The sequence below is a fragment of the Schistocerca gregaria genome, chromosome 4 (genome assembly GCF_023897955.1).
Source record: "Schistocerca gregaria isolate iqSchGreg1 chromosome 4, iqSchGreg1.2, whole genome shotgun sequence".
Taxonomy (NCBI): Eukaryota; Metazoa; Arthropoda; class Insecta; order Orthoptera; family Acrididae; genus Schistocerca; species Schistocerca gregaria.
The window spans coordinates 310,640,931-310,665,470 of record NC_064923.1 but is presented as its reverse complement, the minus strand read 5'-3'; the positions used below and the strand labels follow the sequence as shown (position 1 = coordinate 310,665,470).

At 45.7% G+C, this 24,540-nt stretch overlaps 1 protein-coding gene across 1 annotated transcript; it reads right to left on the bottom strand.

The window, feature by feature from the left end:
- Positions 1-410: 410 nt before the first annotated feature.
- On the bottom strand, positions 411-23,021 carry LOC126267701 (uncharacterized). The gene is given in 5 exon segments (XM_049973003.1): positions 411-898; positions 1,190-1,405; positions 1,490-1,567; positions 1,742-2,038; positions 22,979-23,021. Coding segments are annotated over 5 exon segments (846 nt in total). The 3' UTR covers positions 411-686.
- Between the last annotated feature and the right edge of the window lie 1,519 nt (positions 23,022-24,540).

Below are 24,540 nucleotides of genomic sequence, written 5' to 3'. Positions count from 1 at the left end.
AATAGCGAAGCACCCCTCCCATAATTATCTTTCCTTTGCAAATACGCATTTTCAGTAATCACGTCTTTAACTTACCACTTCTGTACTTCCGCCAACGCAGCCAGTTGCTTGTTGAACTCTCTTGTACGTACAAATCAATACACTATTGTTTTCCAGCATTTAACTTCACAAACTACTAATTTGCACTACAGACATAACGACTAAATTCCAATTTCAAATATTCTAGCGATGTGAGGTAATGTAAGATTCTCGTTGCGAAAGGTTAACAGTTTTGATACATACTTAGATGTTTAAATGCAACAAAAAGTGGCTGCAATCTCTCTAAGAAAACACGTCATAGATACCAAGGTTGCTATCGTCTGATCCTTTAATTTCTTCCATTACTGACGATAACTGTGATTGCAGCTTCTGCCGCTGGCGGCGCTGTGGTACGCCACCTGCGCAGCAGCAACAGACACGAGTGGCACACGGGTCCGGCGCGACGGAGCAGGTTACAACTACCCACGGCCAGCACAGCCCTTCCCTCCGCCGCCGCAGCCTTCGTGTCCCGGAGGAGTTCCATCAGGCCCTAACGGATGTCCTGCTCCAGGACCGCCACCACCACCGGGGCCGCCGCCACCACCACCTCCACCGCCCAGACCGCCGCCAGCGCCGTCCCCACCACGGCCAGCACAACCAGGCTATAATTATCCTCCACCTCCTCCTCCTCCACCACCACCACCTCCTCCTCCTCCTCCTCCACCCCCATGCCCTGGAGGATTCCCTCGAGGTCCAAATGGATGCCCACCACCGCCACCACCACCACCACCACCACCACCACCACCTCCTCCTCCTCCTCCTCCTCCACCCCCACCCCCACCTCCACCACCACCACCACCACCACCACCCCCACCATGTCCTGGGGGATACCCTCGTGGTCCAAATGGGTGTCCCCCACCACCTCCTCCACCTCCACCACCACCACCACCACCACCACCACCACCACCACCACCACCACCACCTCCACCACCACCTCCATGCCCAGATGGCTCTCCCCGAGGACCTAATGGTTGTCCAGCTCCACCACCACCTCCACCACCTCCTCCTCCTCCTCCTCCTCCTCGTCCAGGCCCAACATACCTTCCACCACCACCATGTCCTGATGGATCACCACGTGGGCCATCTGGCTGTCCAGCACCAGCTCCACCACCACCACCACCACCACCACCACCACCTCCTCCTCCTCCTCCTCCTCCTCCTCCTCCTCCACCACCACCACCACCACCACCACCTCCTCCTCCTCCACCACCACCATGCCCAGATGGTTCACCTCGTGGACCCTATGGTTGTCCAGCTCCTCCTCCACCACCACCACCACCACCTCCTCCTCCTCCTCCTCCTCCTCCGCCTCCTCCTCCACCACCACCTCCACGACCATGCCCAGATGGTTCACCTCGTGGACCCTATGGTTGTCCAGCTCCTCCTCCTCCACCACCACCTCCACCACCACCACCACCTCCTCCACCTCCACCTCCTCCACCACCCCCACCACCTCCACCTCCTCCACCACCCCCACCACCTCCACCTCCTCCATGCCCAGATGGATCACCTCGAGGGCCTAATGGTTGTCCACGTCCACCTCCACCACCACCCCCTCCACCTCCACCCCCACCACCACCACGGCCAACTTATCTCCCACCACCACCTCCTCCTTGTCCTGATGGATCACCACGTGGGCCATCTGGATGTCCAGCTCCAGCACCACCACCTCCACCACCACCTCCACCTCCACCACCACCACCGCCACCGCCGCCACCACCGCCGCCGCCGCCACCACCACCACCACCACCACCACCACCACCTCCATGCCCAGGAGGATACCCTCGAGGGCCTAATGGTTGCCCTGCTCCACCACCACCACCGCCGCCACCACCGCCGCCGCCGCCGCCGCCGCCACCACCACCACCACCACCACCATGTCCAGGAGGACAGCCACGTGGACCATTTGGGTGCCCAGCACCACCACCTGCTCCAACTCCTGGACCCAGGCCAGATCGCACTTATCTTCCACCACCACCTCGGCCAAATGGACAATATCTACCACCATTTTCTGGATAGGCAAGATACTGACTTGTGTGCACCTACAATGACGATTAAGCCATGTTCCTAGGTCCTGAACGGAAATAATTACCACAGTGTGGAGCAGTAATTTACTGGGATGTTGTTCTCTGTCTTTGACTGAAGAATGCTCTACCTCTCACTGTTGGAGACTATGTGATATTTTTATCTTCTGCGAAATACGTTTTCAGGAAGAGAATAGTGTTAAACGCTATCTCATAATAGTCATAGATGTAATTGTTTATGTATAGAACGTTTTATACTTTTTATAGCAATGTACAGCTTTGTATAGATATCGCCTCTTTGTGCTGCCCTATAGATATTGTAAGGCCCTCATAAGAAATGCAACTGTTCATATCCACTGACTACCTCAGTCTACTCAAGTGATCATGTAACTGATTAGTGCATGTTTAGCAATTTCAGTCTGAATATTTCAGCATACAGCACAGGCACTCTCTAAGTCTAGGTAATTCTTGCAGTGTTTGAACATAAATTATTATTTTTCGTCATTTGAAGTCTTAATGGCATTTAACTAAAATAAAATATTCTCTATCAGAGATTCCACTGGTGGCTAAGAACAGTTGCTTGCTCTTTGTTGTATGTGATGTACAGTTTGATACTTTGTAAATATAGAGATTATAAAAACCTAGAATATTTATTCTTTCCCATTTATTTATATTTTTCTTCGTGTTATGTGCTTGATGATGAGTATGTGTCTTGAAATGCAGGATATCAGTTAATTCATCTTGAAATTCAAAGTAAGGCTAGTCAGGACGGGCACTGAAGTTATTGTGGTGGTTGCCAAAGCGGTGTCTACAGCCGAAACCTTCAGAGACGGAAAAACTGGGGAAATAAGTCTGAAGTGAGATAGCTATGCTGTCGTAAACGTTTGTGCTATGAATAACTGACTGTTCACAATTTTAATGTGTCCTGGTCTATACAGATAGTGAGTCCTATTCGCAAACTTTCAAAGCTATGTACGTGTCTTCTGAACCACTGAAGTAATTTTTTAATCAAAAAATGTCTCAGGAAAACTTAAATGACCACTGACGAATATTATCGATGGTAAGCAGCAGAAGCTTCCCCATGAACTATGGACATTGCCGTTGGTGGCGAGGCTTGCATGCCTCAGCGATGCAGGTGGCCGTACGTATGTGCAACCACAACTGAGGGGTATCTGTAGAGAGGCCAGATAAACGTTTAGTTCCTGAAGAGGGGCTGTAGCCTTTACAGCAAGCATAAACTACGGCCGTAATTTTTCCCGAGGGCATGCAGCTTTACTGTATGGATAAATGATGATGGCGTCCTCTTGGGTAAAATATTCCGGAGGTAAAATAGTCCCCCATTCGGATCTCCGAGCGGGGACTACTCAAGAGGACGTCGTTAGCAGGAAAAAGAAAACTGGCGTTCTAAGGATCGGAGCGTGGAACGTCAGATCACTTAACCGGGCAGGTAGGTTAGAAAATTTAAAAAGGGAAATGGATAGGTTAAAGTTAGATAGAGCGGGAATTGTGAAGTTCGGTGGCCGGAGGAATAAGACTTTTGGTCAGGTGAATACAGGGTTATAAACACAAAATCAAATAGGCGTAATGCACGAGTAGGTAATGAATAAAAAAATAGGAGTGCGGGTAAGCTACTAAAAAACAGCATAGTGAACGAATTCTTGTGTCCAAGATAGACACGAAGCCCACGCCTACCACAGTAGTACAAGTTTATATGACTACTAGCTCTGCAGATGATGAAGAAATTGAAGAAATGTATGATGAGATAAAAGAAATTATTCAGGTAGTGAAGGGAGACGAAAATTTAATAGTCATGGGTCACTGGAATTCGAGAGTAGGAAATGGGAGAAAAGGAAACATAGTAGCTGCGTATGGATTGGGGTTAAGAAATGAAAGAGGAAGCTGCCTGATAGAGTTTTGCACAGAGCGTAACTTAATCGTAGCTAACACTTGGTTCAAGAATCATGAAAGAAGGTTGTGTACATGGAAGAATCCTGGAGATACTACAAGGTATCAGATAGATTATATAATGGTAAGACAGAGATTTAGGAACTAGTTTTTAAATTGTAAGACATTTCCAGGGCAGATGGGTACTCTGACCACAATTTATAGGTTATGAACTGTACATTAAAACTGAAGAAACTGCAAAAAGGTGGGAATTTAAGGAGACGGGACCTGGATAAACTGACTAATCCAGAGGTTGTTCAGAGTTTCAGGGAGAGCATAAGGGGAAAATTAGCAGGAATGGGGGAAAGAAATACTGTAGAAGACCAATGGGTAGTTTTGAGGGATGAAGTAGTCAAGGCAGCAGAGGATCAAGAAGGTAAAAAGACGAGGGCTGCTAGAAATCCTTGGGTAACAGAAGAAATATTGAATTTAATTGATGAAAGGAGAAAATATAAAAATGCAGTAAATGAAGTAGGCAAAAAGGATACAAACGTCTCAAAAATGACATCGACAGGAAGTGCAAAATGGCTAAGCAGGGATAGCTAGAGGACAAATGTAAGGATGTAGAGGCTTATCTCACTAGGAGTAAGATAGATACTGCCTACAGGAAAATTAAAAAGACCTTTGGACGAAAGAGAACCGCTTGTATGAATATCAAGAGCTCAGATGGAATCCCAATTCTAAGCAAAGAAGGGAAAGTAGAAAGGTGGAATGAGTATATAAAGAGTCAATACAAGGGCGATGTACTTGAGGACTATATTATGGACATGGAAGAGGATACAGATGAAGATGAAATGGGAGATACGATACTGCGTGAAGAGTTTGACAGAGCACTGAAAGACCTAAGTCGAAACAAGGCCCCGGGTGTAGACAACATTCCATTAGAACTACTGACGGCCTTTGGAGAGCCAGCCTGACAAAACTCTAGAATCTGGTGAGCAAAATGTATGAGACAGGCAAAATACCCTCAGACCTCAAGAAGAATGTAATAATTCCAATCCCAAAGAAAGCAGGTGTTGACAGATGTGAAAATTACAGACTATCAGTTTAATAAGTCACAGCTGCAAAATACTAACGCTAATTCTTTACAGACGAATGGAAAAACTAGTAGAAGCCGACCTCTGGGATGATCAGTTTGGATTCCGTAGAAATGTTGGAACATGACTTATCTTATAAGAAAGATTAAGGAAAGGCCAACCTACGTTTCTAGCATTTGTAGATGATAATATTGACTCGAACACTCTCTTTCAAATTCTAAAGGTGGCAGGGGTAAAATACAGGGAGCGAAAGGCTATTTACAATTTGTACAGAAACCAGATGGCAGTTATAAGAGTCGAGGGACATGAAAGGGAAGCAGTGGTTGAGAAAGGAGTGAGACAGGGCTCTAGTCTATCACCGATGTTATTCAATCTGTATATTGAGCAAGCAGTGAAATAAACAAAAGAAAAATTCGGAGTCGGTATTAAAATCCATGGAGAAGAAATAAAAATTTTGAGGTTCGCCGATGACATTGTAATTCTGTCAGAGACAGCAAAGGACTTTGAAGAGCAAATGAACGGAATGGACAGTGTCTTGAAAGGAGGATATAAGATTCACATTAACAAAAGCAATACGAGGATAATGGAATGTGGTCGAATTCAGTCGGGTGACGCTGAGGGAATTAGACTAGGAAATGAGACACTTAAAGAAGTAAAGGACTTTTGCTTTTGGGGAGCAAAATAACTGATGATGGTCGAAGTAGAGAAGATATAAATGTAGACTGGCAATGGCAAGGAAAGCGTTTCTGAAGAATAGAAGTTTGTTAACATCGAGTATACACTCCTGCAAATTGAAATAAGAACAGCGTGAATTCATTGTCCCAGGAAGGGGAAACTTTATTGACACATTCCTGGGGTCAGATACATCACATGATCACACTGACAGAACCACAGGCACATAGACACAGGCAACAGAGCATGCACAATGTCGGCACTAGTACAGTGTATATCCACCTTTCGCAGCAATGCAGGCTGCTATTCTCCCATGGAGACGATCGTAGAGATGCTGGATGTAGTCCTGTGGAACGGCTTGCCATGTCATTTCCACCTGGCGCCTCAGTTGGACCAGCGTTCGTGCTGGACGTGCAGACCGCGTGAGACGACGCTTCATCCAGTCCCAAACATGCTCAATGGGGGACAGATCCGGAGATCTTGCTGGCCAGGATAGTTGACTTACACATTCTAGAGCACGTTGGGTGGCACCGGATACATGTGGACGTGCATTGTCCTGTTGGAACACCAAGTTCCCTTGCCGGTCTAGGAATGGTAGAACGATGGGTTCGATGACGGTTTGGATGTACAGTGCACTATTCAGTGTGTACGGCCAGTGTATGAGATCGCTCCCCACACCATGATGCCGGGTGTTGGCCCTGTGTGCCTCGGTCGTATGCAGTCCTGATTGTGGCGCTCACCTGCACGGCGCCAAACACGCATACGACCATCATTGGCACCAAGGCAGAAGCGACTCTCATCGCTGAAGACGACACGTCGCCATTCGTCCCTCCATTCACGCCTGTCGCGACACCACTGGAGGTGGGCTTCTCGATGTTGGGGCGTGAGCGGAAGACGGCCTAACGGTGTGCGGGACCGTAGCCCAGCTTCATGGAGACGGTTGCAAATGGTCCTCGCCGATACCCCAGGAGCAACAGTGTCCCTAATTTGCTGGGAAGCGGCGGTGCGGTCCCCTACGGCACTGCGTAGGATCCTACGGTCTTGGCGTACATCCGTGCGTCGCTGCGGTCCGGTTCCAGGTCGACGGGCACGTGCACCTTCCGCGACTCTTGGCGACAACATCGATGTACTGTGGAGACCTCACGCCCCACGTGTTGAGCAATTCGGCGGTACGTCCACCCGTTCTCCCGCATGCCCACTATACGCCCTCGCTCAAAGTCCGTCAACTGCACATACGGTTCACGTCCACGCTGTCGCGGCATGCTAACAGTGTTAAAGACTGCGATGGAGCTCCGTATGCCACGGCAAACTGGCTGACACTGACGGCGGCGGTGCACAAATGCTGCGGAGCTAGCGCCATTCGACGGCCAACACCGCGATTCCTGGTGTGTCCGCTGTGCCGTGAGTGTGATCATTGCTTGTACAGCCCTCTCGCAGTGTCCGGAGCAAGTATGGTGGGTCTGACACACCGGTGTCAATGTGTTCTTTTTTCCATTTCCAGGAGTGTAGATTTAAGCGTCAGGAAGTCGTTTCTGAAAGTATTTGTATGGAGTGTATCCATGTATGGAAGTGAAGTATGGACGAGAAATAGTGTGGACAAGAAGAGATAAGAAGCTTTCGAAATGTGGTGCTACAGAAGAATGCTGAAGATTTCATGGGTAGATCACATAATTAATGATGAAGTATTGAATAGAATTGGGGAGAAGAGGAGTCTGTGGCACAACTTGCCAAAAAGAAGGGACTGGTTAGTAGGACATGTTCTGAGGCAACAAGAGATCACAAATTTAGCATTGGAGGGCAGCGTGGAGGGTAAAAATCGTAGAAGGAGACCAAGAGATGACTACACTAAGCAGATTCAGAAGGATGTGGGTTGCAGTAAGTACTGGGAGATGAAGAAGCTTGCACAGGATATGGTAGCATGGAGTGCTGCATCAAACCAGTCTCAGGAGACCACAACAACAACAAGCAGCAAATTTCACAATGCGAATGCAACACGTGGTGCAGTAGCCACTAAAAGACACCTTGGTGCATGAAAGTTCTGTAATCCCCCATTTGTCATGTTTTTTATTCCCTGCTCTATTGACAGACAGTCATCTGAAAGCATTTTCACACGCATAAAATAAAGAGTCTTCGTAAATAACATTCTTATCGTTGCGACTGTAGTAGTCGTGAGGCCTAGGAAATTGGGATGCCAGCGCTATTTCCGTTGTTACTTTATTACCACCGCTCAGAGTACACGTGCTAGACAGGCGCTCCAAGATCTGTTCTGTAATTTGTTGGTTGTTTGGTACTCCCAGTGTAGCTGAAGCCATCTTCAGAAAAAAGCTACTAAATTGAATAGTCTCAGTAATTTACTGCCAAGACAAAGAAGAACTTTATTGGGAGCCGGTGACATTTCATTACTGTCGTCAACACTGTAATTTTCTCATTTACGAATGTTTCAAGTGTGCGACTCTTAAATATCCAGCTTGTAACAAACTTGAGTATTGTACCGGGTAAAATTATGTCTACCCCTGGTAAAAGACTCATACAGATTAGCAGCATTATGCCACTCCACAAAGGAACACGGATGCACCTCGCTATGTTTTGGACTAAAATACAGAAATACCTAAATCTTCGGCAGCCAGAGTGGCCGAGTTGTTCTAGGCGCTAGGGCCTGGAACCTCGCGACCGCTACGGTCGCAGGTTCGAATCCTGCCTCGGGCGTTGATGTGTGTGATGTCCTTAGGTTACTTAGGTTTAATTAGTTCTAAGTTCTAGGGGACTGATGACCTCAGACGTTAAGTTCCATAGTGCTCAGGTCCATTTGCACCAAAACCTCCCCATTCATTCAGGGTTGAGAATTTCCTACAGATTGTCATTCAGTGCTGTCAGTGCTTCCGTATTTAAGAGAGGAGATAATTCATCTTCAACAGAGCATAATTTCTTGAAGAGGCGATAACGCAACAGTTCGGAGACCCATATTCATCTCCTATAATATATTGGCCTCTTGTTCGAAACCCAACTACCAATGACCCAGAGATACAATGCGTCGTCTGCAGCTCGTGGTCGTGCGGTAGCGTTCTCGCTTCCCGCGCCAGGGTCCCGGGTTACATTCCCGGCGGGGTTAGGGATTTTCTCTGCCTCGTGATGACTGGGTGTCGTGTCATGTCCTTAGGTTAGTTAGGTTTAAGTAGTTCTAAGTTATAGGGGACTGATGACCATAGATGTTAAGTCCCATAGTGCTCAGAGCCATTTGAACCATCTGATTTTACAATGCGTCCATCTTTGCAACATCGTTTCGAATGGATTAGTTATGTGCGGAAGACGAAGTGTCGGCTTCTTCAAAACTTTCAAAGGCGAGACTTATCCTTTACGAGGCAGTCACGCTGTCCCTACGGTGCGGCAGGCCTGTTCAGGACGCGGCTAGGTGATCTCGAGCGCTCAGCTCACTCGCCGTCTGGGTAGTTAGCGCTCGCGGTAAAATGTAGCTGTCAGACGTCATTACGTAGTGAAAGTGAAAACTGTGTACTGTGTTCAGAGAAATGGCCATGTGTTGTATTCGCCGTAGCCTTAGACGCAACCACATATACCGGGTGATCAAAAAGTCAGTATAAATTTGAAAACTTAATAAACTACGGAATAATGTAGATAGAGAGGTAAATATTGACGCACATGCTTGGAATGACATGGGGTTTTATTAAAACCAAAAAATCAAAGTTCACAAAATGTCCGACAGATGGTGCTGGACAGCAAAACGTCAGTGACTGCGCATGACAATCGTGTATAAAAGGAGCTGTAATGAGAGAGAGAATCAGATGAGCCAGCAGTCGGAGTATGTTGACGTTATCTGAAAAGGCGCTTTTAGTGAAGCTGTGTTAGCAGAATGGGGAATGTGCTAGTTCAGCGTTACGATTCTATCGCCATAGGAAGGGGATTCGAACGGGTAAAGGTCGGTTGACAAATGCAGCTGTGACAAGAATGATTTCAAAGTTCGAAGCCACGGGTTGTTTAGACGATAGACCCCGTAGTGGCCTGCCGAGCATAAGGTGTAATGCTGCTGAGACAGATCAGGAAGAAATGGAGACTGTAGCGGGTTCGTCTATGCACGGGGAAGTCAGCGCTCGTGCAGTCGCACGCCGCACCGGCATTCCATACACTACTGTTTCGTTGGCACTTGGGCGTACCCTCCGATGCTATCCGTACAAAATCCATCGGTATCATGAACTGTTACCTGGCCATTTAGTGAAGCGGAGGGCATTTGCGGTATGCGCGTTTCAAAAGGTGGCGGAAGACGACGATTGGTTAAGTAATGTGTTGTGGACCGACGAAGCTCATTTCACGCTCCGAGGGTCTGTCTACACCCACAACTGCAGAATTTGGGCTACCGAAAATCCTAAAACTGTCGTGTAAACTCCATTGCACGACGAGAAACTCACGGTATGGGTTGGATTTACTACATCTACCGTTATGGGGCCTTTTTTCTTCGAGGAAATGCGTGATTCCGGTTTTGTAGCTGCTACGGTGACGGGTGAGAGATACGCCGATATGTTACAGCATCGCATCATCCCCAGCCTGGCTCCTAACACCTGCTGGGACGCACGATGTTTTTGCAGGATGGCGCTCCACCCCATATTGCTAGACGTGTGAAAGATCTCTTGCACGCGTCGTTTGGTGATGATCGTGTGCTCAGCCACCACTTTCGTCATGCTTGGCCTTCCAGGTCTTCAGACCTCAGTCCGTGCGATTCTTGACATTGGGGTTACCTGAAGTCACAAGTGTATCGTGATCGACCGACATCTCTATGGATGCTGAAAGACAACATCCGACGCCAATGCCTCACCATAACTCCGGACATGCTTTACAGTGCTACTCACAACATTATTCCTCTGCTCATCTATTGTTGAGGAATGATGGCAATTCACATTTAAGTGCTTGGCAGAGGGTTCACCGAACCACAATCATACTATCTCTCTACTACTCCACTCCCGAACAGCGCGCGGGAAAAACGAACACCTAAACCTTTCTGTTCGAGCTCTCATTTCTCTTATTTTATTTTGATGATCATTCCTACCTATGTAGGTTAGGCTCAACAAAATATTTTCGCATTCGGAAGAGAAAGTTGGTGACTGAAATTTCGTAAAAAGGTCTCGCCGCGACGAAAAACGTCTTTGCTGTAATGACTTCCATCCCAACTCGCGTATCATATCTGCCACACTCTCTCCCCTATTACTTGATAATACAAAACGAGCTGCCCTTTTTTGCACCCTTTCGACGTCCTCCGTCAATCCCACCTGGTAAGGATCCCACACCGCGCAGCAATATTCTAACAGAGGACAAAAGAGTGTAGTGTAAGCTGTCTCTTTAGTGGACTTATTGCATCTTCTAAGTGTCCTGCCAATGAAACGCAACCTTTGGCTCGCCTTCCCCACAATATTATCTATGTGGTCCTTCCAACTGAAGTTGTTCGTAATTTTAACACCCAGGAACTTAGTTGAATTGACAGCCTTTAGAATTGTACTATTTATCGAGTAATCGAATTCCAACGGATTTCTTTTGAAACTCATGTGGATCACCTCACACTTTTCGTTATTTAGCGTCAATTGCCACCTGACACACCATACAGCAATCTTTTCTAGATCGCTTTGCAACTGATACTGGTCTTCGGATGACCTTACTACACGGTAAATTACAGCATCATCTGCGAACAACCTAAGAGAACTGCTCAGATTGTCACCCAGGTCATTTATATAGATCAGGAACAGCAGAGGTCCCAGGACGCTTCCCTGGGGAACACCTGATATCACTTTAGTTTTACTCGATGATTTGCCGTCTATTACTCCGAACTGCGACCTTCCTGACAGGAAATCACGAATCCAGTCGCACAACTGAGACGATACCCCATAGGTCGCAGCTTGATTAGAAGTCGCTCGTGAGGAACGGTGTCAAAAGCTTTCCGGAAGTCTAGAAATACGGAATCAACTTGAGATCCTCTGTCGATAGCGGCCATTACTTCGTGCGAATAAAGAGCTAGCTGCGTTGCACAAGAGCGATGTTTTCTGAAGCCATGCTGATTACGTGTCAATAGATCGTTCCCTTCGAGGTGATTCATAATGTTTGAATACAGTATATGCTCCAAAACCCTACTGCAAACCGACGTCAATGATATAGGTCTGTAGTTAGATGGATTACTCATAGTACCCTTCTTAAACACTGGTGCGACCTGCGCAATTTTCCAATCTGTAAGTACAGATCTATCGGTGAGCGAGCGATTGTATATGAGTGCTAAGTAGGGAGCTATTGTATAAGCGTAATCTGAAAGGAATCTAATCGGTGTACAATCTGGACCTGAAGACTTGCCCGTAACAAGCGATTTGAGTTGCTTCGCAACCCCTAAGGTATCTACTTCTATGAAACTCATGCTAGCAGATGTTCGTGTTTCAAATTCTGGAATATTCCTTTCGTCGTCCCTGGTGAAGGAATTTCGGAAAACTGCGTTCAATAACTGCGCTTTAGCGGCACAGTCGTCGGTAACAGTACCACCGACACTGCGCAGCGAAGGTATTGACTGCGTCTTGCCGCTTGTGTACTTTACATACGACCAGAATTTCTTCGGATTTTCTACCAAATTTCGAGACAATGTTTCGTTGTGGAACCTATTAAACGCATCTCGCATCGAAGTCCGTGCCAAATTTCGCGCGTCTGTAAATTTTAGCCATATTGAGTATTTCCTGTAAAGAACATGATCTTTACTTTGTCTTACTTTGTTATGCTAATTATTGCTATTCTGATCAGATGAAGCGCTGTCTGTCGGACATTTTTTGTACTTTTGTATTTTTTTTTCTTTTTCTTTTTTTGTTCTAATAAAACCCCATGTCATTCCAAGCATGTGTGTCAATTTGTACCTCTCTATCTACATTATTCCGTGATTTTTCAGTTTTCAAATTTATACTGGCTTTTTGATCACCCGGTATTCGTATTTAATGGCACAGTGCTTTATGTAGAGAGCCGCTCTTTGAAAAGCGACGGAAAACATTATTCTGGTCCGGTTAGGAACTTCAAAGCGAATGTTGGACACACCAGCATCAGTTTGCTAGATGTCAGTTCAGGATGGCCAGCAATGGTTGTAACTTGCAGACCAGGGTGATAGGCACTTGCGTGATAAATTTCGTAACAAAATAAGTCTTGTAGGCTCGTAATAAATCCTCATCATAAATTTTTGTCCCTTCGTATGTTTAAGCTACGATTACTCCAATGTTTGGACCTACATAGATGTACAAGCAACGTTTTGTCAGCAATGAAGAGAACAAAAGGTAGTCACTGCAAGTGTTCATCTTGTAATTATCACTCAGAAAGTCGCATGAGATATTGATGCTTCAATGATAAGCAAGATAAGTAGTATTCATTGACATCCAATGTTTTTAGGTTTAACGTGTGAATAAAGCATCAACTAAATACAAGCTGATGTCCATTTAAACTTCGTCCGAAAACGATATTCATCACAAGGCTGCATTAGTTGTAAGAATTATCAGGTTTCGTACTTAACTGTCCCATGATCGCCTCGTCACTTATACTGCAGGCCATCCAAAATGTAATACTAAGAAGGATCGGAGATATACAAGACCAATTGACTTTGGAAGTAACACTTCGTACAAAAATCACATGGTTGAAAATGCAGCCCCATGTGAAGTGAGAAAGGTGATGGAATCAGTAGTAAGGGTTGCCGCCATTACTGGATATCTGGCTATAAACGCAGCTACATGCCTCGGCATTGAATCAAAGAGGCCCTGGATGTATTGTTGGGGTGTAGCAATCCATGCTGCTTTCACATATTGCCGAAGTTAATCTGGTGTAGCAGCAGGTGTTGTATCCCGGGCCAATATTTCTGCTATCATCGAACAGACGTTTTCGATAGGCGAGAGATCTGGAGAACAGATACGCCAAGGCAGCGATGTAATGCGTCGACGAAGTCTTGAACATTGAGTGCCACTTTCAGTCACGCATTATCCTGTTGCAACATGGAGAGCTCCAAAGGTATGGGAGCACAACAGTCTCCAACATTTGAGACGTAACGCTGCCTGGTTAGTGTACCGGCAGACCGGGCAGTGCGTAGTGGATGGGGGGGGGGGGGGGGAGGGGGAAAGAGGGGCGGGGGGGGGGGGAGGGATTGGGGAATCATCCAATACTACTCCCAAACCGGGTGTAGGATCACTATGGTGATGCATAAGGGCAGAGTTCAATAGTCTTTCATTACGGTGTCTCCAGACCCTAACCGTGTCCATGCAGACAGAATCGAAATTCGTCGCTAACAACAACGACGTTCCAGTCGGTTGACCATGTCCATCGTCCATCGCACTATTGCCGACGCAAACGCCTGTAGCGATGACTCAGTGTTAAACGCAGCAGTGGACAATTCGCTCTGCTGCAAACTACGTCGAATGCTACGCCCGGCCGCGTGGGTTTAGCCGAGCGGTCTGAGGCGCTGCAGTCATTGACCGTGCAGCTAGTCCAGGCGGAGGTTCAGGTCCTCCCTCGGGCACGCGTGTGTGTGTTTGTCCTTAGGATAATTTAGGTTAAGTTGTGTGTAAGCTTAGGGACTGATGACCTTAGCAGTTAAGTCCCATAAGATTTCACACACGTGTGTAAGCTTAGGTACTGATGACCTTAGCAGTTAAGTCCCATAAGATTTCACACACATTTGAACATTTTTTTGCTACGCCCGTACACCGAATTTGTTGTGACATGATTAGTGATGTGGCGGTGCGATCCATTACTGCCATGCACACAATACGCCTGTCATGACGTGTACTGGCGCATTGAGGTGGGTGTAATCGCTCCCATCGCTCTGTCGTGTGTGAATACCTAAGCGACCATACTTCTGAGGTCATCGGTCCCTAGACCTACACATTACTTAATCTAAGTTATGCCAAGAAAAACACACACACACCTATTCCCGAGGGAGGACTCGAACCTCCGGCCGGAGGGGCCGAGCAATCCGTGACATGGCGCCTCAAACCACGCGGACACTTCGCGCGGCTCGTTCCCTTCTACATCCAGCGATTACAGATCCGCATCACAGTTGTTTGCTCCCATCCGACACGATCACCGATTTCTCTGAAGGACAATCCGCATTCCATAAAGGCAACTATTCTAGGCGACTACTCTTCCTCGGTGGTACTCAGAAACGTGCTCGAAAGATGCTCGCTGTCTTCTCCGAGGCATACTGAAGTTGTTTACACACAGCCGCACAAATGATCAGTTCCAGCACAGTACATCTATAAGGCCGTCTGTTCTCCCTATAAAAAGAGCTTGCAAGTGGCGCTACTGGCTCCTGCGCTGAAATGCTGATCAGGTGCATCTCTCGTCGCCACAAACGCATGCTGCAAATTTCACGTGGTTTGGATGTTTCCTTCGGGGTACTGGATTTTGGATGGGCACCAGTGTAAAGTAAATGTCAGTTTCATTCGTCTGTCATTTCTCGTGAACGCAACAACCATAGTGTAACATTATGTGATTCCCTTATCATTTTAAATCATTCACTAACCGAGTAGTCGCTCGGCAACAGCTACAGTTAGTAAATAATGTTGCGAGAATGTAAAAGGTGAACGTCCTGTGACGTAAAGTGTTTATTGTCGAAGCGCCGTCAGAGATGCAGTGAGTTACTTACTTTGAAAACCGCGGCGGTAAAAACGGACAGAAGAAGAACACTTTTACACCTTCTTTTGATCTACGAGATATTCTCGATGACCAGTTACTCAGTTACTCATTTTTCTCTGAGTCTCTTGTAACTTGTGTCGGACGCGCATGTCTTGCAGCCGTATTATTATTGTTAAAAATAATATTATTTTAGTGTAAAGTAAAAGTGCAATTCTAAATGTGCAATACTGCATAGCACTAGATTTATTGTGCGACTTGTATGTGAAAACGTCAAAGGAAGTGAAAGTCAAAACGGCATCCATGTTAAATCCTACATTGCAATGTAACTTCATCTATTAATTGCCATAAATTCAGAGTTAAATGGAACTGGCTCAAAAAAAGGTTCAAATGGCTCTGAGCACTATGGTACTTAACATCTGAGTTCATCAGCCCCGTAGAGCTTAGAACTACTTAAACCTAACTAACCTAAGGAAATCACACACATCCATGCCCGAGGCAGGATTCGAACCTGCGACCGTAGCGGTCACGCGGTTTCAGACTGAAGTTATTTAATTTTCTTTATGTTTCTCCCAAATAGAGACTTCACAGTCACGAATTCTTTCGTCGAAATCGGACGGAAGTTGCATGCGGCGAAATATTTTCTCCGCGCGATATTCTACTGGTAAATGCATGGTAAACTACGGTCCCTTAGGAAATTCATGTTGAGCTATCCAAAAATAATTATATTTTGAATAGGCATTTAATCTCCTCTACAATGCAACTTCCAACTGATCAGACGATCCAATTAGAAACAGCCGCACACGGTCGGCGTTCGCAAATATATTTCCACCGCTGATTATAGCTAGATGTCACACAACAAAAGTAAACATATTGTTATAATTAGCGACTACGAACGGGGACATTTATAACTGTGTGTTTATGTATACACATTACGTAAACATATCGTTATAATAGGAAATCAATTTGCCACTAAATGCATTAATTAGGGATAGCCAAGCGGTACACTAGCGGTCGTAGAACAGATTCGTTGACAATAGTGTCTTGCCCTGCCCTCCGCTGTGAGCCGGCCGCTTGCTTAGAGTCCAGGCGTGAGGGCGAGCCAGCTCGAACGAGCAGATGTATGAACAGACCTGCCCTCGATGACGGAGAGCAGCCACTATGATTTCTTCCGTAATCGACACACCTACTCGGGAAGCGAGCGTGACGACTGCGTGCCACGGGGTGGTCCTAGGATGGTACTGTGAACCGAAACCGGTAGCCGGTGGGCAAAATAAAAATAAAAAGCCGGCCGGGTGGCCGAGCGGTTGTGTCATGTCCATAGATTACTAAGGTTTAAGTAGTTCTAATTTCTAGGGGACTGATGACCTTAGAAGTTAAGTCCGATAGTGCTCAGAGCAATTTGAACCATTTGAAAAATAAAAAATCGGGGCTATAGAGTAAAACATATATTATTTCTTCCTATATCTGGAAATTATAAATAATTTTAAAGCTAAGAGACATGAATATGTGGTCATTCAAATACAGTTTATCATATTATATGCATTAAGCTGGCGTCAATAGCTATTTTCCTTTCGTTTCTCCCCCTCGCCCCCACCCCCCTCTCCGGGAACTTTATGTAATTGTATCAGTTATATTACTCACTGTTCATTGCGTTCACGACTAGACCAGTATTCGAGAAATTACCACTGTAAGTGAACTTTCAAATGAATTGCCACTCACCCTCTTCAATTCGAGTTACATAATGTATAGTTTCATCTATTAAAGTACTGTTGTTGTTGTGGTCTTCAGACCTGAAACTGGTTTGATGCAGCTCTCCATGCTACTCTATCCTGTGCAAGCTTCTTCATCTCCCAGTACCTACTGCAACCTACATCCTTCTGAATCTGCTTAGTGTAGTCATCTCTTGGTCTCCCTCTACGATTTTTACCCTCCACGCTGCCCTCCAATACTAAATTGGTGATCCCTTGATGCCTCAGAACATGTCCTACCAACCGATCCCTTCTTCTGGTCAAGTTGTGCCACAAACTTCTCTTCTCCCCAATCCGATTCAATACTTCCCCATTAGTTATTGATCTACCCATTTAATCTTCAGCATTCTTCTGTAGCACCACATTTCGAAAACTTCTATTCTCTTCTTGTCCAAACTATTTATCGTCCATGATTCACTTCCATACATGGCTACACTCCATACAAATACTTTCAGAAATGAGTTCCTGACACTTAAATCTATACTCGATGTTAACAAACTCCTCTTCTTCAGAAACGCTTTCCTTGCCATTGCCAGTCTACATTTTATATCCTCTCTACTTCGACCATCATCAGTTATTTTGCTCCCATAATCTAATTTCCTCAGCATCACCCGACTTAATTCGACTACATTCCATTATCCTCGTTTTGCTTTTGTTGATGGTCATCTTATATCCTCCTTTCAGGACACTATCCATTCCGTTCAACTGCTCTTCCAAGTCCTTTGCTGTCTCTGACAGAATTACGATGTCATCGGCGAACCTCAAAGTTTTTATTTCTTCTCCATGGACTTTAATACCTACTCCGAATTTTTCTTTTGTTTCCTTCACAGCTTGCTCAATATACAGATTGAATAACATCGGGGATAGACTACAACCCTGTCTCACTCCTTTCCCAACCACTGCTACCCTTTCATGCCCCTCGACTCTAATAACTGCCATCTGGTTTCTGTACAAATTGTAATTAGCCTTTCGCTCCCTGTATTTTACCCCTGCCACCTTCAGAACTTGAAAGTGAGTATTCCAGTCAACATTGTCAAAAGCTTTCTCTAAGTCTACAAATGCTAGTAACGTAGGTTTGCCCTTCCTTAATCTATCTTCTAAGATAAGTCGTAGGGTCAGTATTGCCTCACGTGTTCCAACATTTCTACGGAATCCAAACTGGTCTTCCCCGAGGTCGGCTTCTACTAGTTTTTCCATTCGTCTGTAAAGAACTCGCTTTAGTATTTTGCAGCTGTGACTTATTAAACTGATAGTTCGGTAATTTTCACATCTGTCAACACCTGCTTTCTTTAGGATTGGAATTATTATATTCTTCTTGAAGTCTGTGGGTATTTCGCCTGTCTCATACATTTTGCTCACCAGATTCTAGAGTTTTGTCAGGACTGGATCTCCCAAGGCCGTCAGTAGTTCCAATGGAATGTTGTCTACTCCAGAGGCCTTGTTTCGACTCAGGTCTTTCAGTGCTCTGTCAAACTCTTCACACAGTATCGTATCTCCCATTTCATCTTCATCTACATCCTCTTCCATTTCCATAATATTGTCCTCAAGTACATCGCCCTTGTATAGACCCTCTATATACTCCTTCCACCTTTCTGCTTTCCCTTCTTTGGTTAGAAGTGGGTTTCCATATGACCTCTTAATATTCATTCAAGTGGTCCTCTTTTCTTCAAAGGTCTCTTTAATTTTCCTCTAGGCAGTATCTATCTTACCCCTAGTGAGATAAGCCTCTACATCCTTACATTTGTCCTCTAGCCATCCCTGCTTAACCATTTTGCACTTCCTGTCGATGTCATTTTTGAGACGCTTGTATTCCTTTTTGCCTGCTTCATTTCCTGCATTTTAATATTTTCTCATTTCATCAATTAAATTCAATATTTCTTCTGTTACCCAAGGATTTCTAGCAGCCCTCGTCTTTTTACCTACTTGATCCTCTGCTGCCTTCACTACTTCATCCCTCAAAGCTACCCATTTTTCTTCCACCGTATTTCTTTCCCCCATTCCTGTCAATTGCTCCCTTATGCTCTCCTTGAAACTCCGTACAACCTTTGGTTCTTTTAGTTTATCCAGGTCCCATCTCCTTAAATTCGCACCTTTTTGCAGTTTCTTCAGTTTTAATCTACAGGTCATAACCAACAGATTGTGGTCAGAGTCCACATCTGGCCCTGGAAATGTCTTACTATTTAAAACCTGGTTCCTAAATCTCTGTCGTACCATTATATAATCTATCTGAAACCTGTCAGTATCTCCAGGCTTCTTCCATGTATACAGCCTTTTTTTATGATTCTTGAATCAAGTGTTACCTATGATTAAGTTGTGCACTGTGCAAAATTCTACCAGGCGGCTTCCTCTTTCATTTCTTTGCCCCAGTCCATATTCACCTACTACGTTCCCTTCTCTCCCTTTTCCTACTACCGAATTCCAGTCACCCATGACTATTCACTATCTGAATAATTTCTTTTATTTGATCATACATTTCTTCAATTTCTTCGTCATCTGCAGAGCTAGTTGGCATATAAACTTGTACTACTGTAGTAGGTGTGGGCTTCGTATCTATCTTGGCCACAATAATGCGTTCACTATGTTGTTTGTAGTACCTTACCCGCATTCCTATTTTCCTATTCATTATTAAACCTACACCTGCATTACCCCTATTTGATTTTGTGTTTATAACCCTGTAGTCACATGACCAGAAGTCTTGTGCCCCCTGCCACCAAACTTCACTAATTCCCACTATATCTAACTTTAACCTATCCATTTCCCTTTTTAAATTTTCTAACCTACCTGCCCGATTAAGGGATCTGACATTCCACGCTCCGACCCGTAGAACGCCAGTTTTCTTTCTCCTGATAACGACATCCTCTTGAGTAGTCCCCGCCCGGAGATCCGAATGGGGGACTATTTTACCTCCGGAATATTTTACCCAAGAGGATGCCATCATCATTTAATCATACAGTAAAGCTGCATGCCCTCTGGAAAAATTGCGGCTGTAGTTTCCCCTTGCCTTCAGCCGTTCGCAGTACCAGCACAGCAAGGCTGTTTAGGTTATTGTTACAAGCCCATATCAGTCAATCATCCAGACTGTTGCCCCTGCAACTACTGAAAAGTCTGCTGCCCCTCTTCATGAACCACATGTTTGTCTGGCCTCTCAACAGATACCCCTCCGTTGTGGTTGCACCTACGGTACGGCTATCTGTATCGCTGAGGCACGCAAGCCTCCCCACCAACGGCAAGGTCCATGGTTCATGGGGGGGATTAAAGTACTATGAATTGTTTATAATGTTGCCTTCATTTTGTTAGGCTGGCTAAACCTATTTGGCCCCAAGACCTCAATAACAGCAACTGATTCCGGGTGATACGGTGTTCGCGTCCCGGCGCACTTATGTTAGACCCCTTGGCGGAAACTACACGGAAGTCATGATAATGGAGTGCGGGAGGGCAAGTCGTTCGACATCAATGCATTCGACCGCTGCTAGAATGTAGTTCTCCTACTAATAGAACACTCCATCTCCGAGAATAGTGTGTAATGGAAGTACATAGATTAAGCCAAAGACAATTCCCGTGAGAACTATTTGTTGATGACAGGAGATGCCGTTCTCTGTTGGGGATTGTAACGTCAGATATGCAGGTCACAGGTGTAGCAGTCCACTCGACCATTCAATTAATTGTCACCTGTAGTAAGCGTATACGCATTACGATATGCGTCTATAGTGGCGATTCGTAAATGAACTACACGTTAACGAGTGCGATGACTTCTTTTTAACTCTAGGGAAGTCGGTTGTGGATTTTTTATTGCTACATAGCCAAATTCTGCGGCCACAATGTCTTTCACAATCTTGACAGACCTTTACAGCTATCACAGCTTACTGGAATGGCAATACGTTCCTTCCTTGAACGTCAAAGAAATCACCACAGCTATTAATGCATTTATTAAGCGACTACCAGTTTCATTCCATAGCAATATCCTCAGCTGACACAGTGACACTCTGTTCGAATTGAACGAAATCGATCGTAGTTTAATAAATGGACTTTAAATAGAAACAGTGTTTACTTTCTTGTCATTTACATCAGTCTTCTGTGAAAGCACCACTTAATCAAAATTATTCAGTTCCTTCCTTGTCTGTTGGTTACTCATTTCATGTTCGTGGCATATTCGTTGAAAGTGTCGTGGGCTTCCAGGAACAAATCGATACCACGGTTATCGATTACGAGTACGTGCTGTAGCCACCCATTCGACAGTACTCGTGAAGCATTTCGGTTCGCTGCTGTTCAACTTTACGCTGTCTTGCGCGTGAGTTGTCCATCTATAAATTGAATGTATTTCATTTGCTTAAGGGAGACGATAGTCTGGAAAATGCACCATATGACATAGCGGAATTTGCTTCTTCAAGGACACTGGTATGCCAGCCTCGTCATTTTATTTTAAAGATTCCCATCAAACAGCGCGGATGATATTTTTCCAGACAACTGGGTGGCTCCTATGGTTTAAGCTAGGCTTGGTATGACAACAAGCTTATTCCGAGTTATGAAGTTATGATTTTCAAAATGCCTTTCCAGCAGGCGGCCGAAAACAGTTTTTGGTACATTTTCTAACAATGTTGAATTTCGGCATCGATCTTTGCGCACGTTGATGCGTGACTGCCGAGGTAGAGAACAAGTTCAGTGCTCCAAAGAAACTTGCCACTGATTGAAATGGTTGGAGGCCTGGCTTGGCGCCGGCCGGAGTAGCCGTACGGTTCTAGGCGCTGCAGTCTGGAACCGAGAAAACCGCTACGGTCGCAGGTTCGAATCCTGCCTCGGGCATGGATGTGTGTGATGTCCTTAGGTTAGTTAGGTTCAATTAGTTCTAAGTTCTAGGCGACTGATGACCTCAGAAATTATGTAGCATAGTGCTCAGAGCTATTTTGAATCTGGCTTGGCCAACACAAATAAGTTGATACAAGATATGGTTCTTTTTATTGACATCTAGGCTTCGTTAATAGCATTCGAAACGACCAGCAGGTCATGTTATGAACTGACCGAAAGGACACTGACAACAGCATATTAGGGTTGGTCCAATGAATATGTTTTAATACATATTTCTTCCAGGATCTTAGTCGTTTTGGGTTAAGAAATACTCCATCAGTTCGGTAGTGTAATTAGATATATGATTTTTGAAAGAGGTGCTCCTGTTTCATATTTAATCATTAAATGACTATCTTATTGTTTTGTTGCTCACAGTGTCATATTTCGAACACATTCCAGTTCTTCGTGGAATAATACAGTGGGAAGGTTTTTATGTCTCCTGAGATCAGTAGCCTTTCCCTTTTACATGACCGGGTCTATCTGCATGATATGTAAGCGCGGGTACGTGTTTTTGGAACCCTTGGGATAGACCGGCGTAGTCTGTTTCCCTCAGAACGTAGTAATAACTGCCTCCCAATTTATGCTCCGACACCGGGATTTGTACTCAGTAGATACCCTGTAAAACACCATGACGCAAATACCGAGCTTCACCGGTTTTCCTGTTTCGCTCAAGTGGCTAGTGGAGCGACGTCATCCCCTCTTGCAAAATGACGAGGCGCCGACCTCAACGGACGCCCTCAGACTTTAGACGCACTCTTTCTGTAGGCTTCTACGTTGTGGCTGTTTCCTTGCAACATAGCTTTACTGTGAGTCAGACTGCATTATGTGGCTTAGAGTGTGTCAAAGTATCAGCACTTTCGTGTTCAGTTAATGATCAGTTACGCACTTTTTTATGATATTAACATTTGGATACATTTAACTTCGTGTATAACTTAAGATGTGGTAATCATGCTCTGCTCTTCAGTAGTATCTATCCACGTGGTAGTATCGTACTGACTGTTGTTAACCTCCGTCTTCAGTTTCTTTCCTTGATTATCCATGCTGTTAGTTTTGCGGACTGTTAATCGAGTGAAATATTTAAAGATAACGAAACTTTGCCGGTGTTACAGGCTTGTGGTGTTTCACGAGTGATAGCTACACGTGTTGCTTCTTCGTTACTTTAACATCCGTTTATCATTTGTTCCTTCCATCGCTTTCAGAGCGTTTTACCATTATAATACAAACTTGACCTGCAATTTTTTGTTCTGGAAGCAATGCGTTTGATAGAGTTACATCTTTCCTTTGTGTGGTACTAACGCAACGTGGTTGTAAACTGTGATTTATGGTTAATTATCTCTTTTACCCAAGAGAGCTCGATTTTGTGACCATATCGAATATCAACATCACTAATATCAATTCCATGGAACGAAACTATGAATTTTACGTAATTTGCTCCCGCAAAATCGTCCTGTTTCCTATATAGGCCTACATTCATAACCTCCAACCTAATAGTACGATGCTACTGATCCTTAGTAGAATGAACCCACATTCGACAAAATCTCCATCTACACTCCTGGAAATGGAAAAAAGAACATATTGACACCGGTGTGTCAGACCCACCATACTTGCTCCGGACACTGCGAGAGGGCTGTACAAGCAATGATCACACGCACGGCACAGCAGACACACCAGGAACCGCGGTGTTGGCCGTCGAATGGCGCTAGCTGCGCAGCATTTGTGCACCGCCGCCGTCAGTGTCAGCCAGTTTGCCGTGGCATACGGAGCTCCATCGCAGTCTTTAACACTGGTAGCATGCCGCGGCAGCGTGGACGTGAACCGTATGTGCAGTTGACGGACTTTGAGCGAGGGCGTATAGTGGGCATGCGGGAGAACGGGTGGACGTACCGCCGAATTGCTCAACACGTGGGGCGTGAGGTCTCCACAGTACATCGATGTTGTCGCCAGTGGTCGGCGGAAGGTGCACGTGGCCGTCGACCTGGGACCGGACCGCAGCGACGCACGGATGCACGCCAAGACCGTAGGACCCTACACAGTGCCGCAGGGGACCGCACCGCCACTTCCCAGCAAATTAGGGACACTGTTGCTCCTAGGGTATCGGCGAGGACCATTCGCAACCGTCTCCATGAAGCTGGGCTACGGTCCCGCACACCGTTAGGCCGTCTTCCACTCACGCCCCAACATCGTGCAGCCCGCCTCCAGTGGTGTCGCGACAGGCGTGAATGGAGGGACGAATGGCGACGTGTCGTCTTCAGCGATGAGAGTCGCTTCTGCCTTGGTGCCAATGATGGTCGTATGCGTGTTTGTGCGCCGTGCAGGTGAGCGCCACAATCAGGACTGCATACGACCGAGGCACACAGGGCCAACACCCGGCATCATGGTGTGGGGAGCGATCTCCTACACTGGCCGTACACCTCTGGTGATCGTCGAGGGGACACTGAATAGTGCACGGTACATCCAAACTGTCATCGAACCCATCGTTCTACCATTCCTAGACCGGCAAGGGAACTTGGTGTTCCAACAGGACAATGCACGTCCGCATGTATCCCGTGCCACCCAACG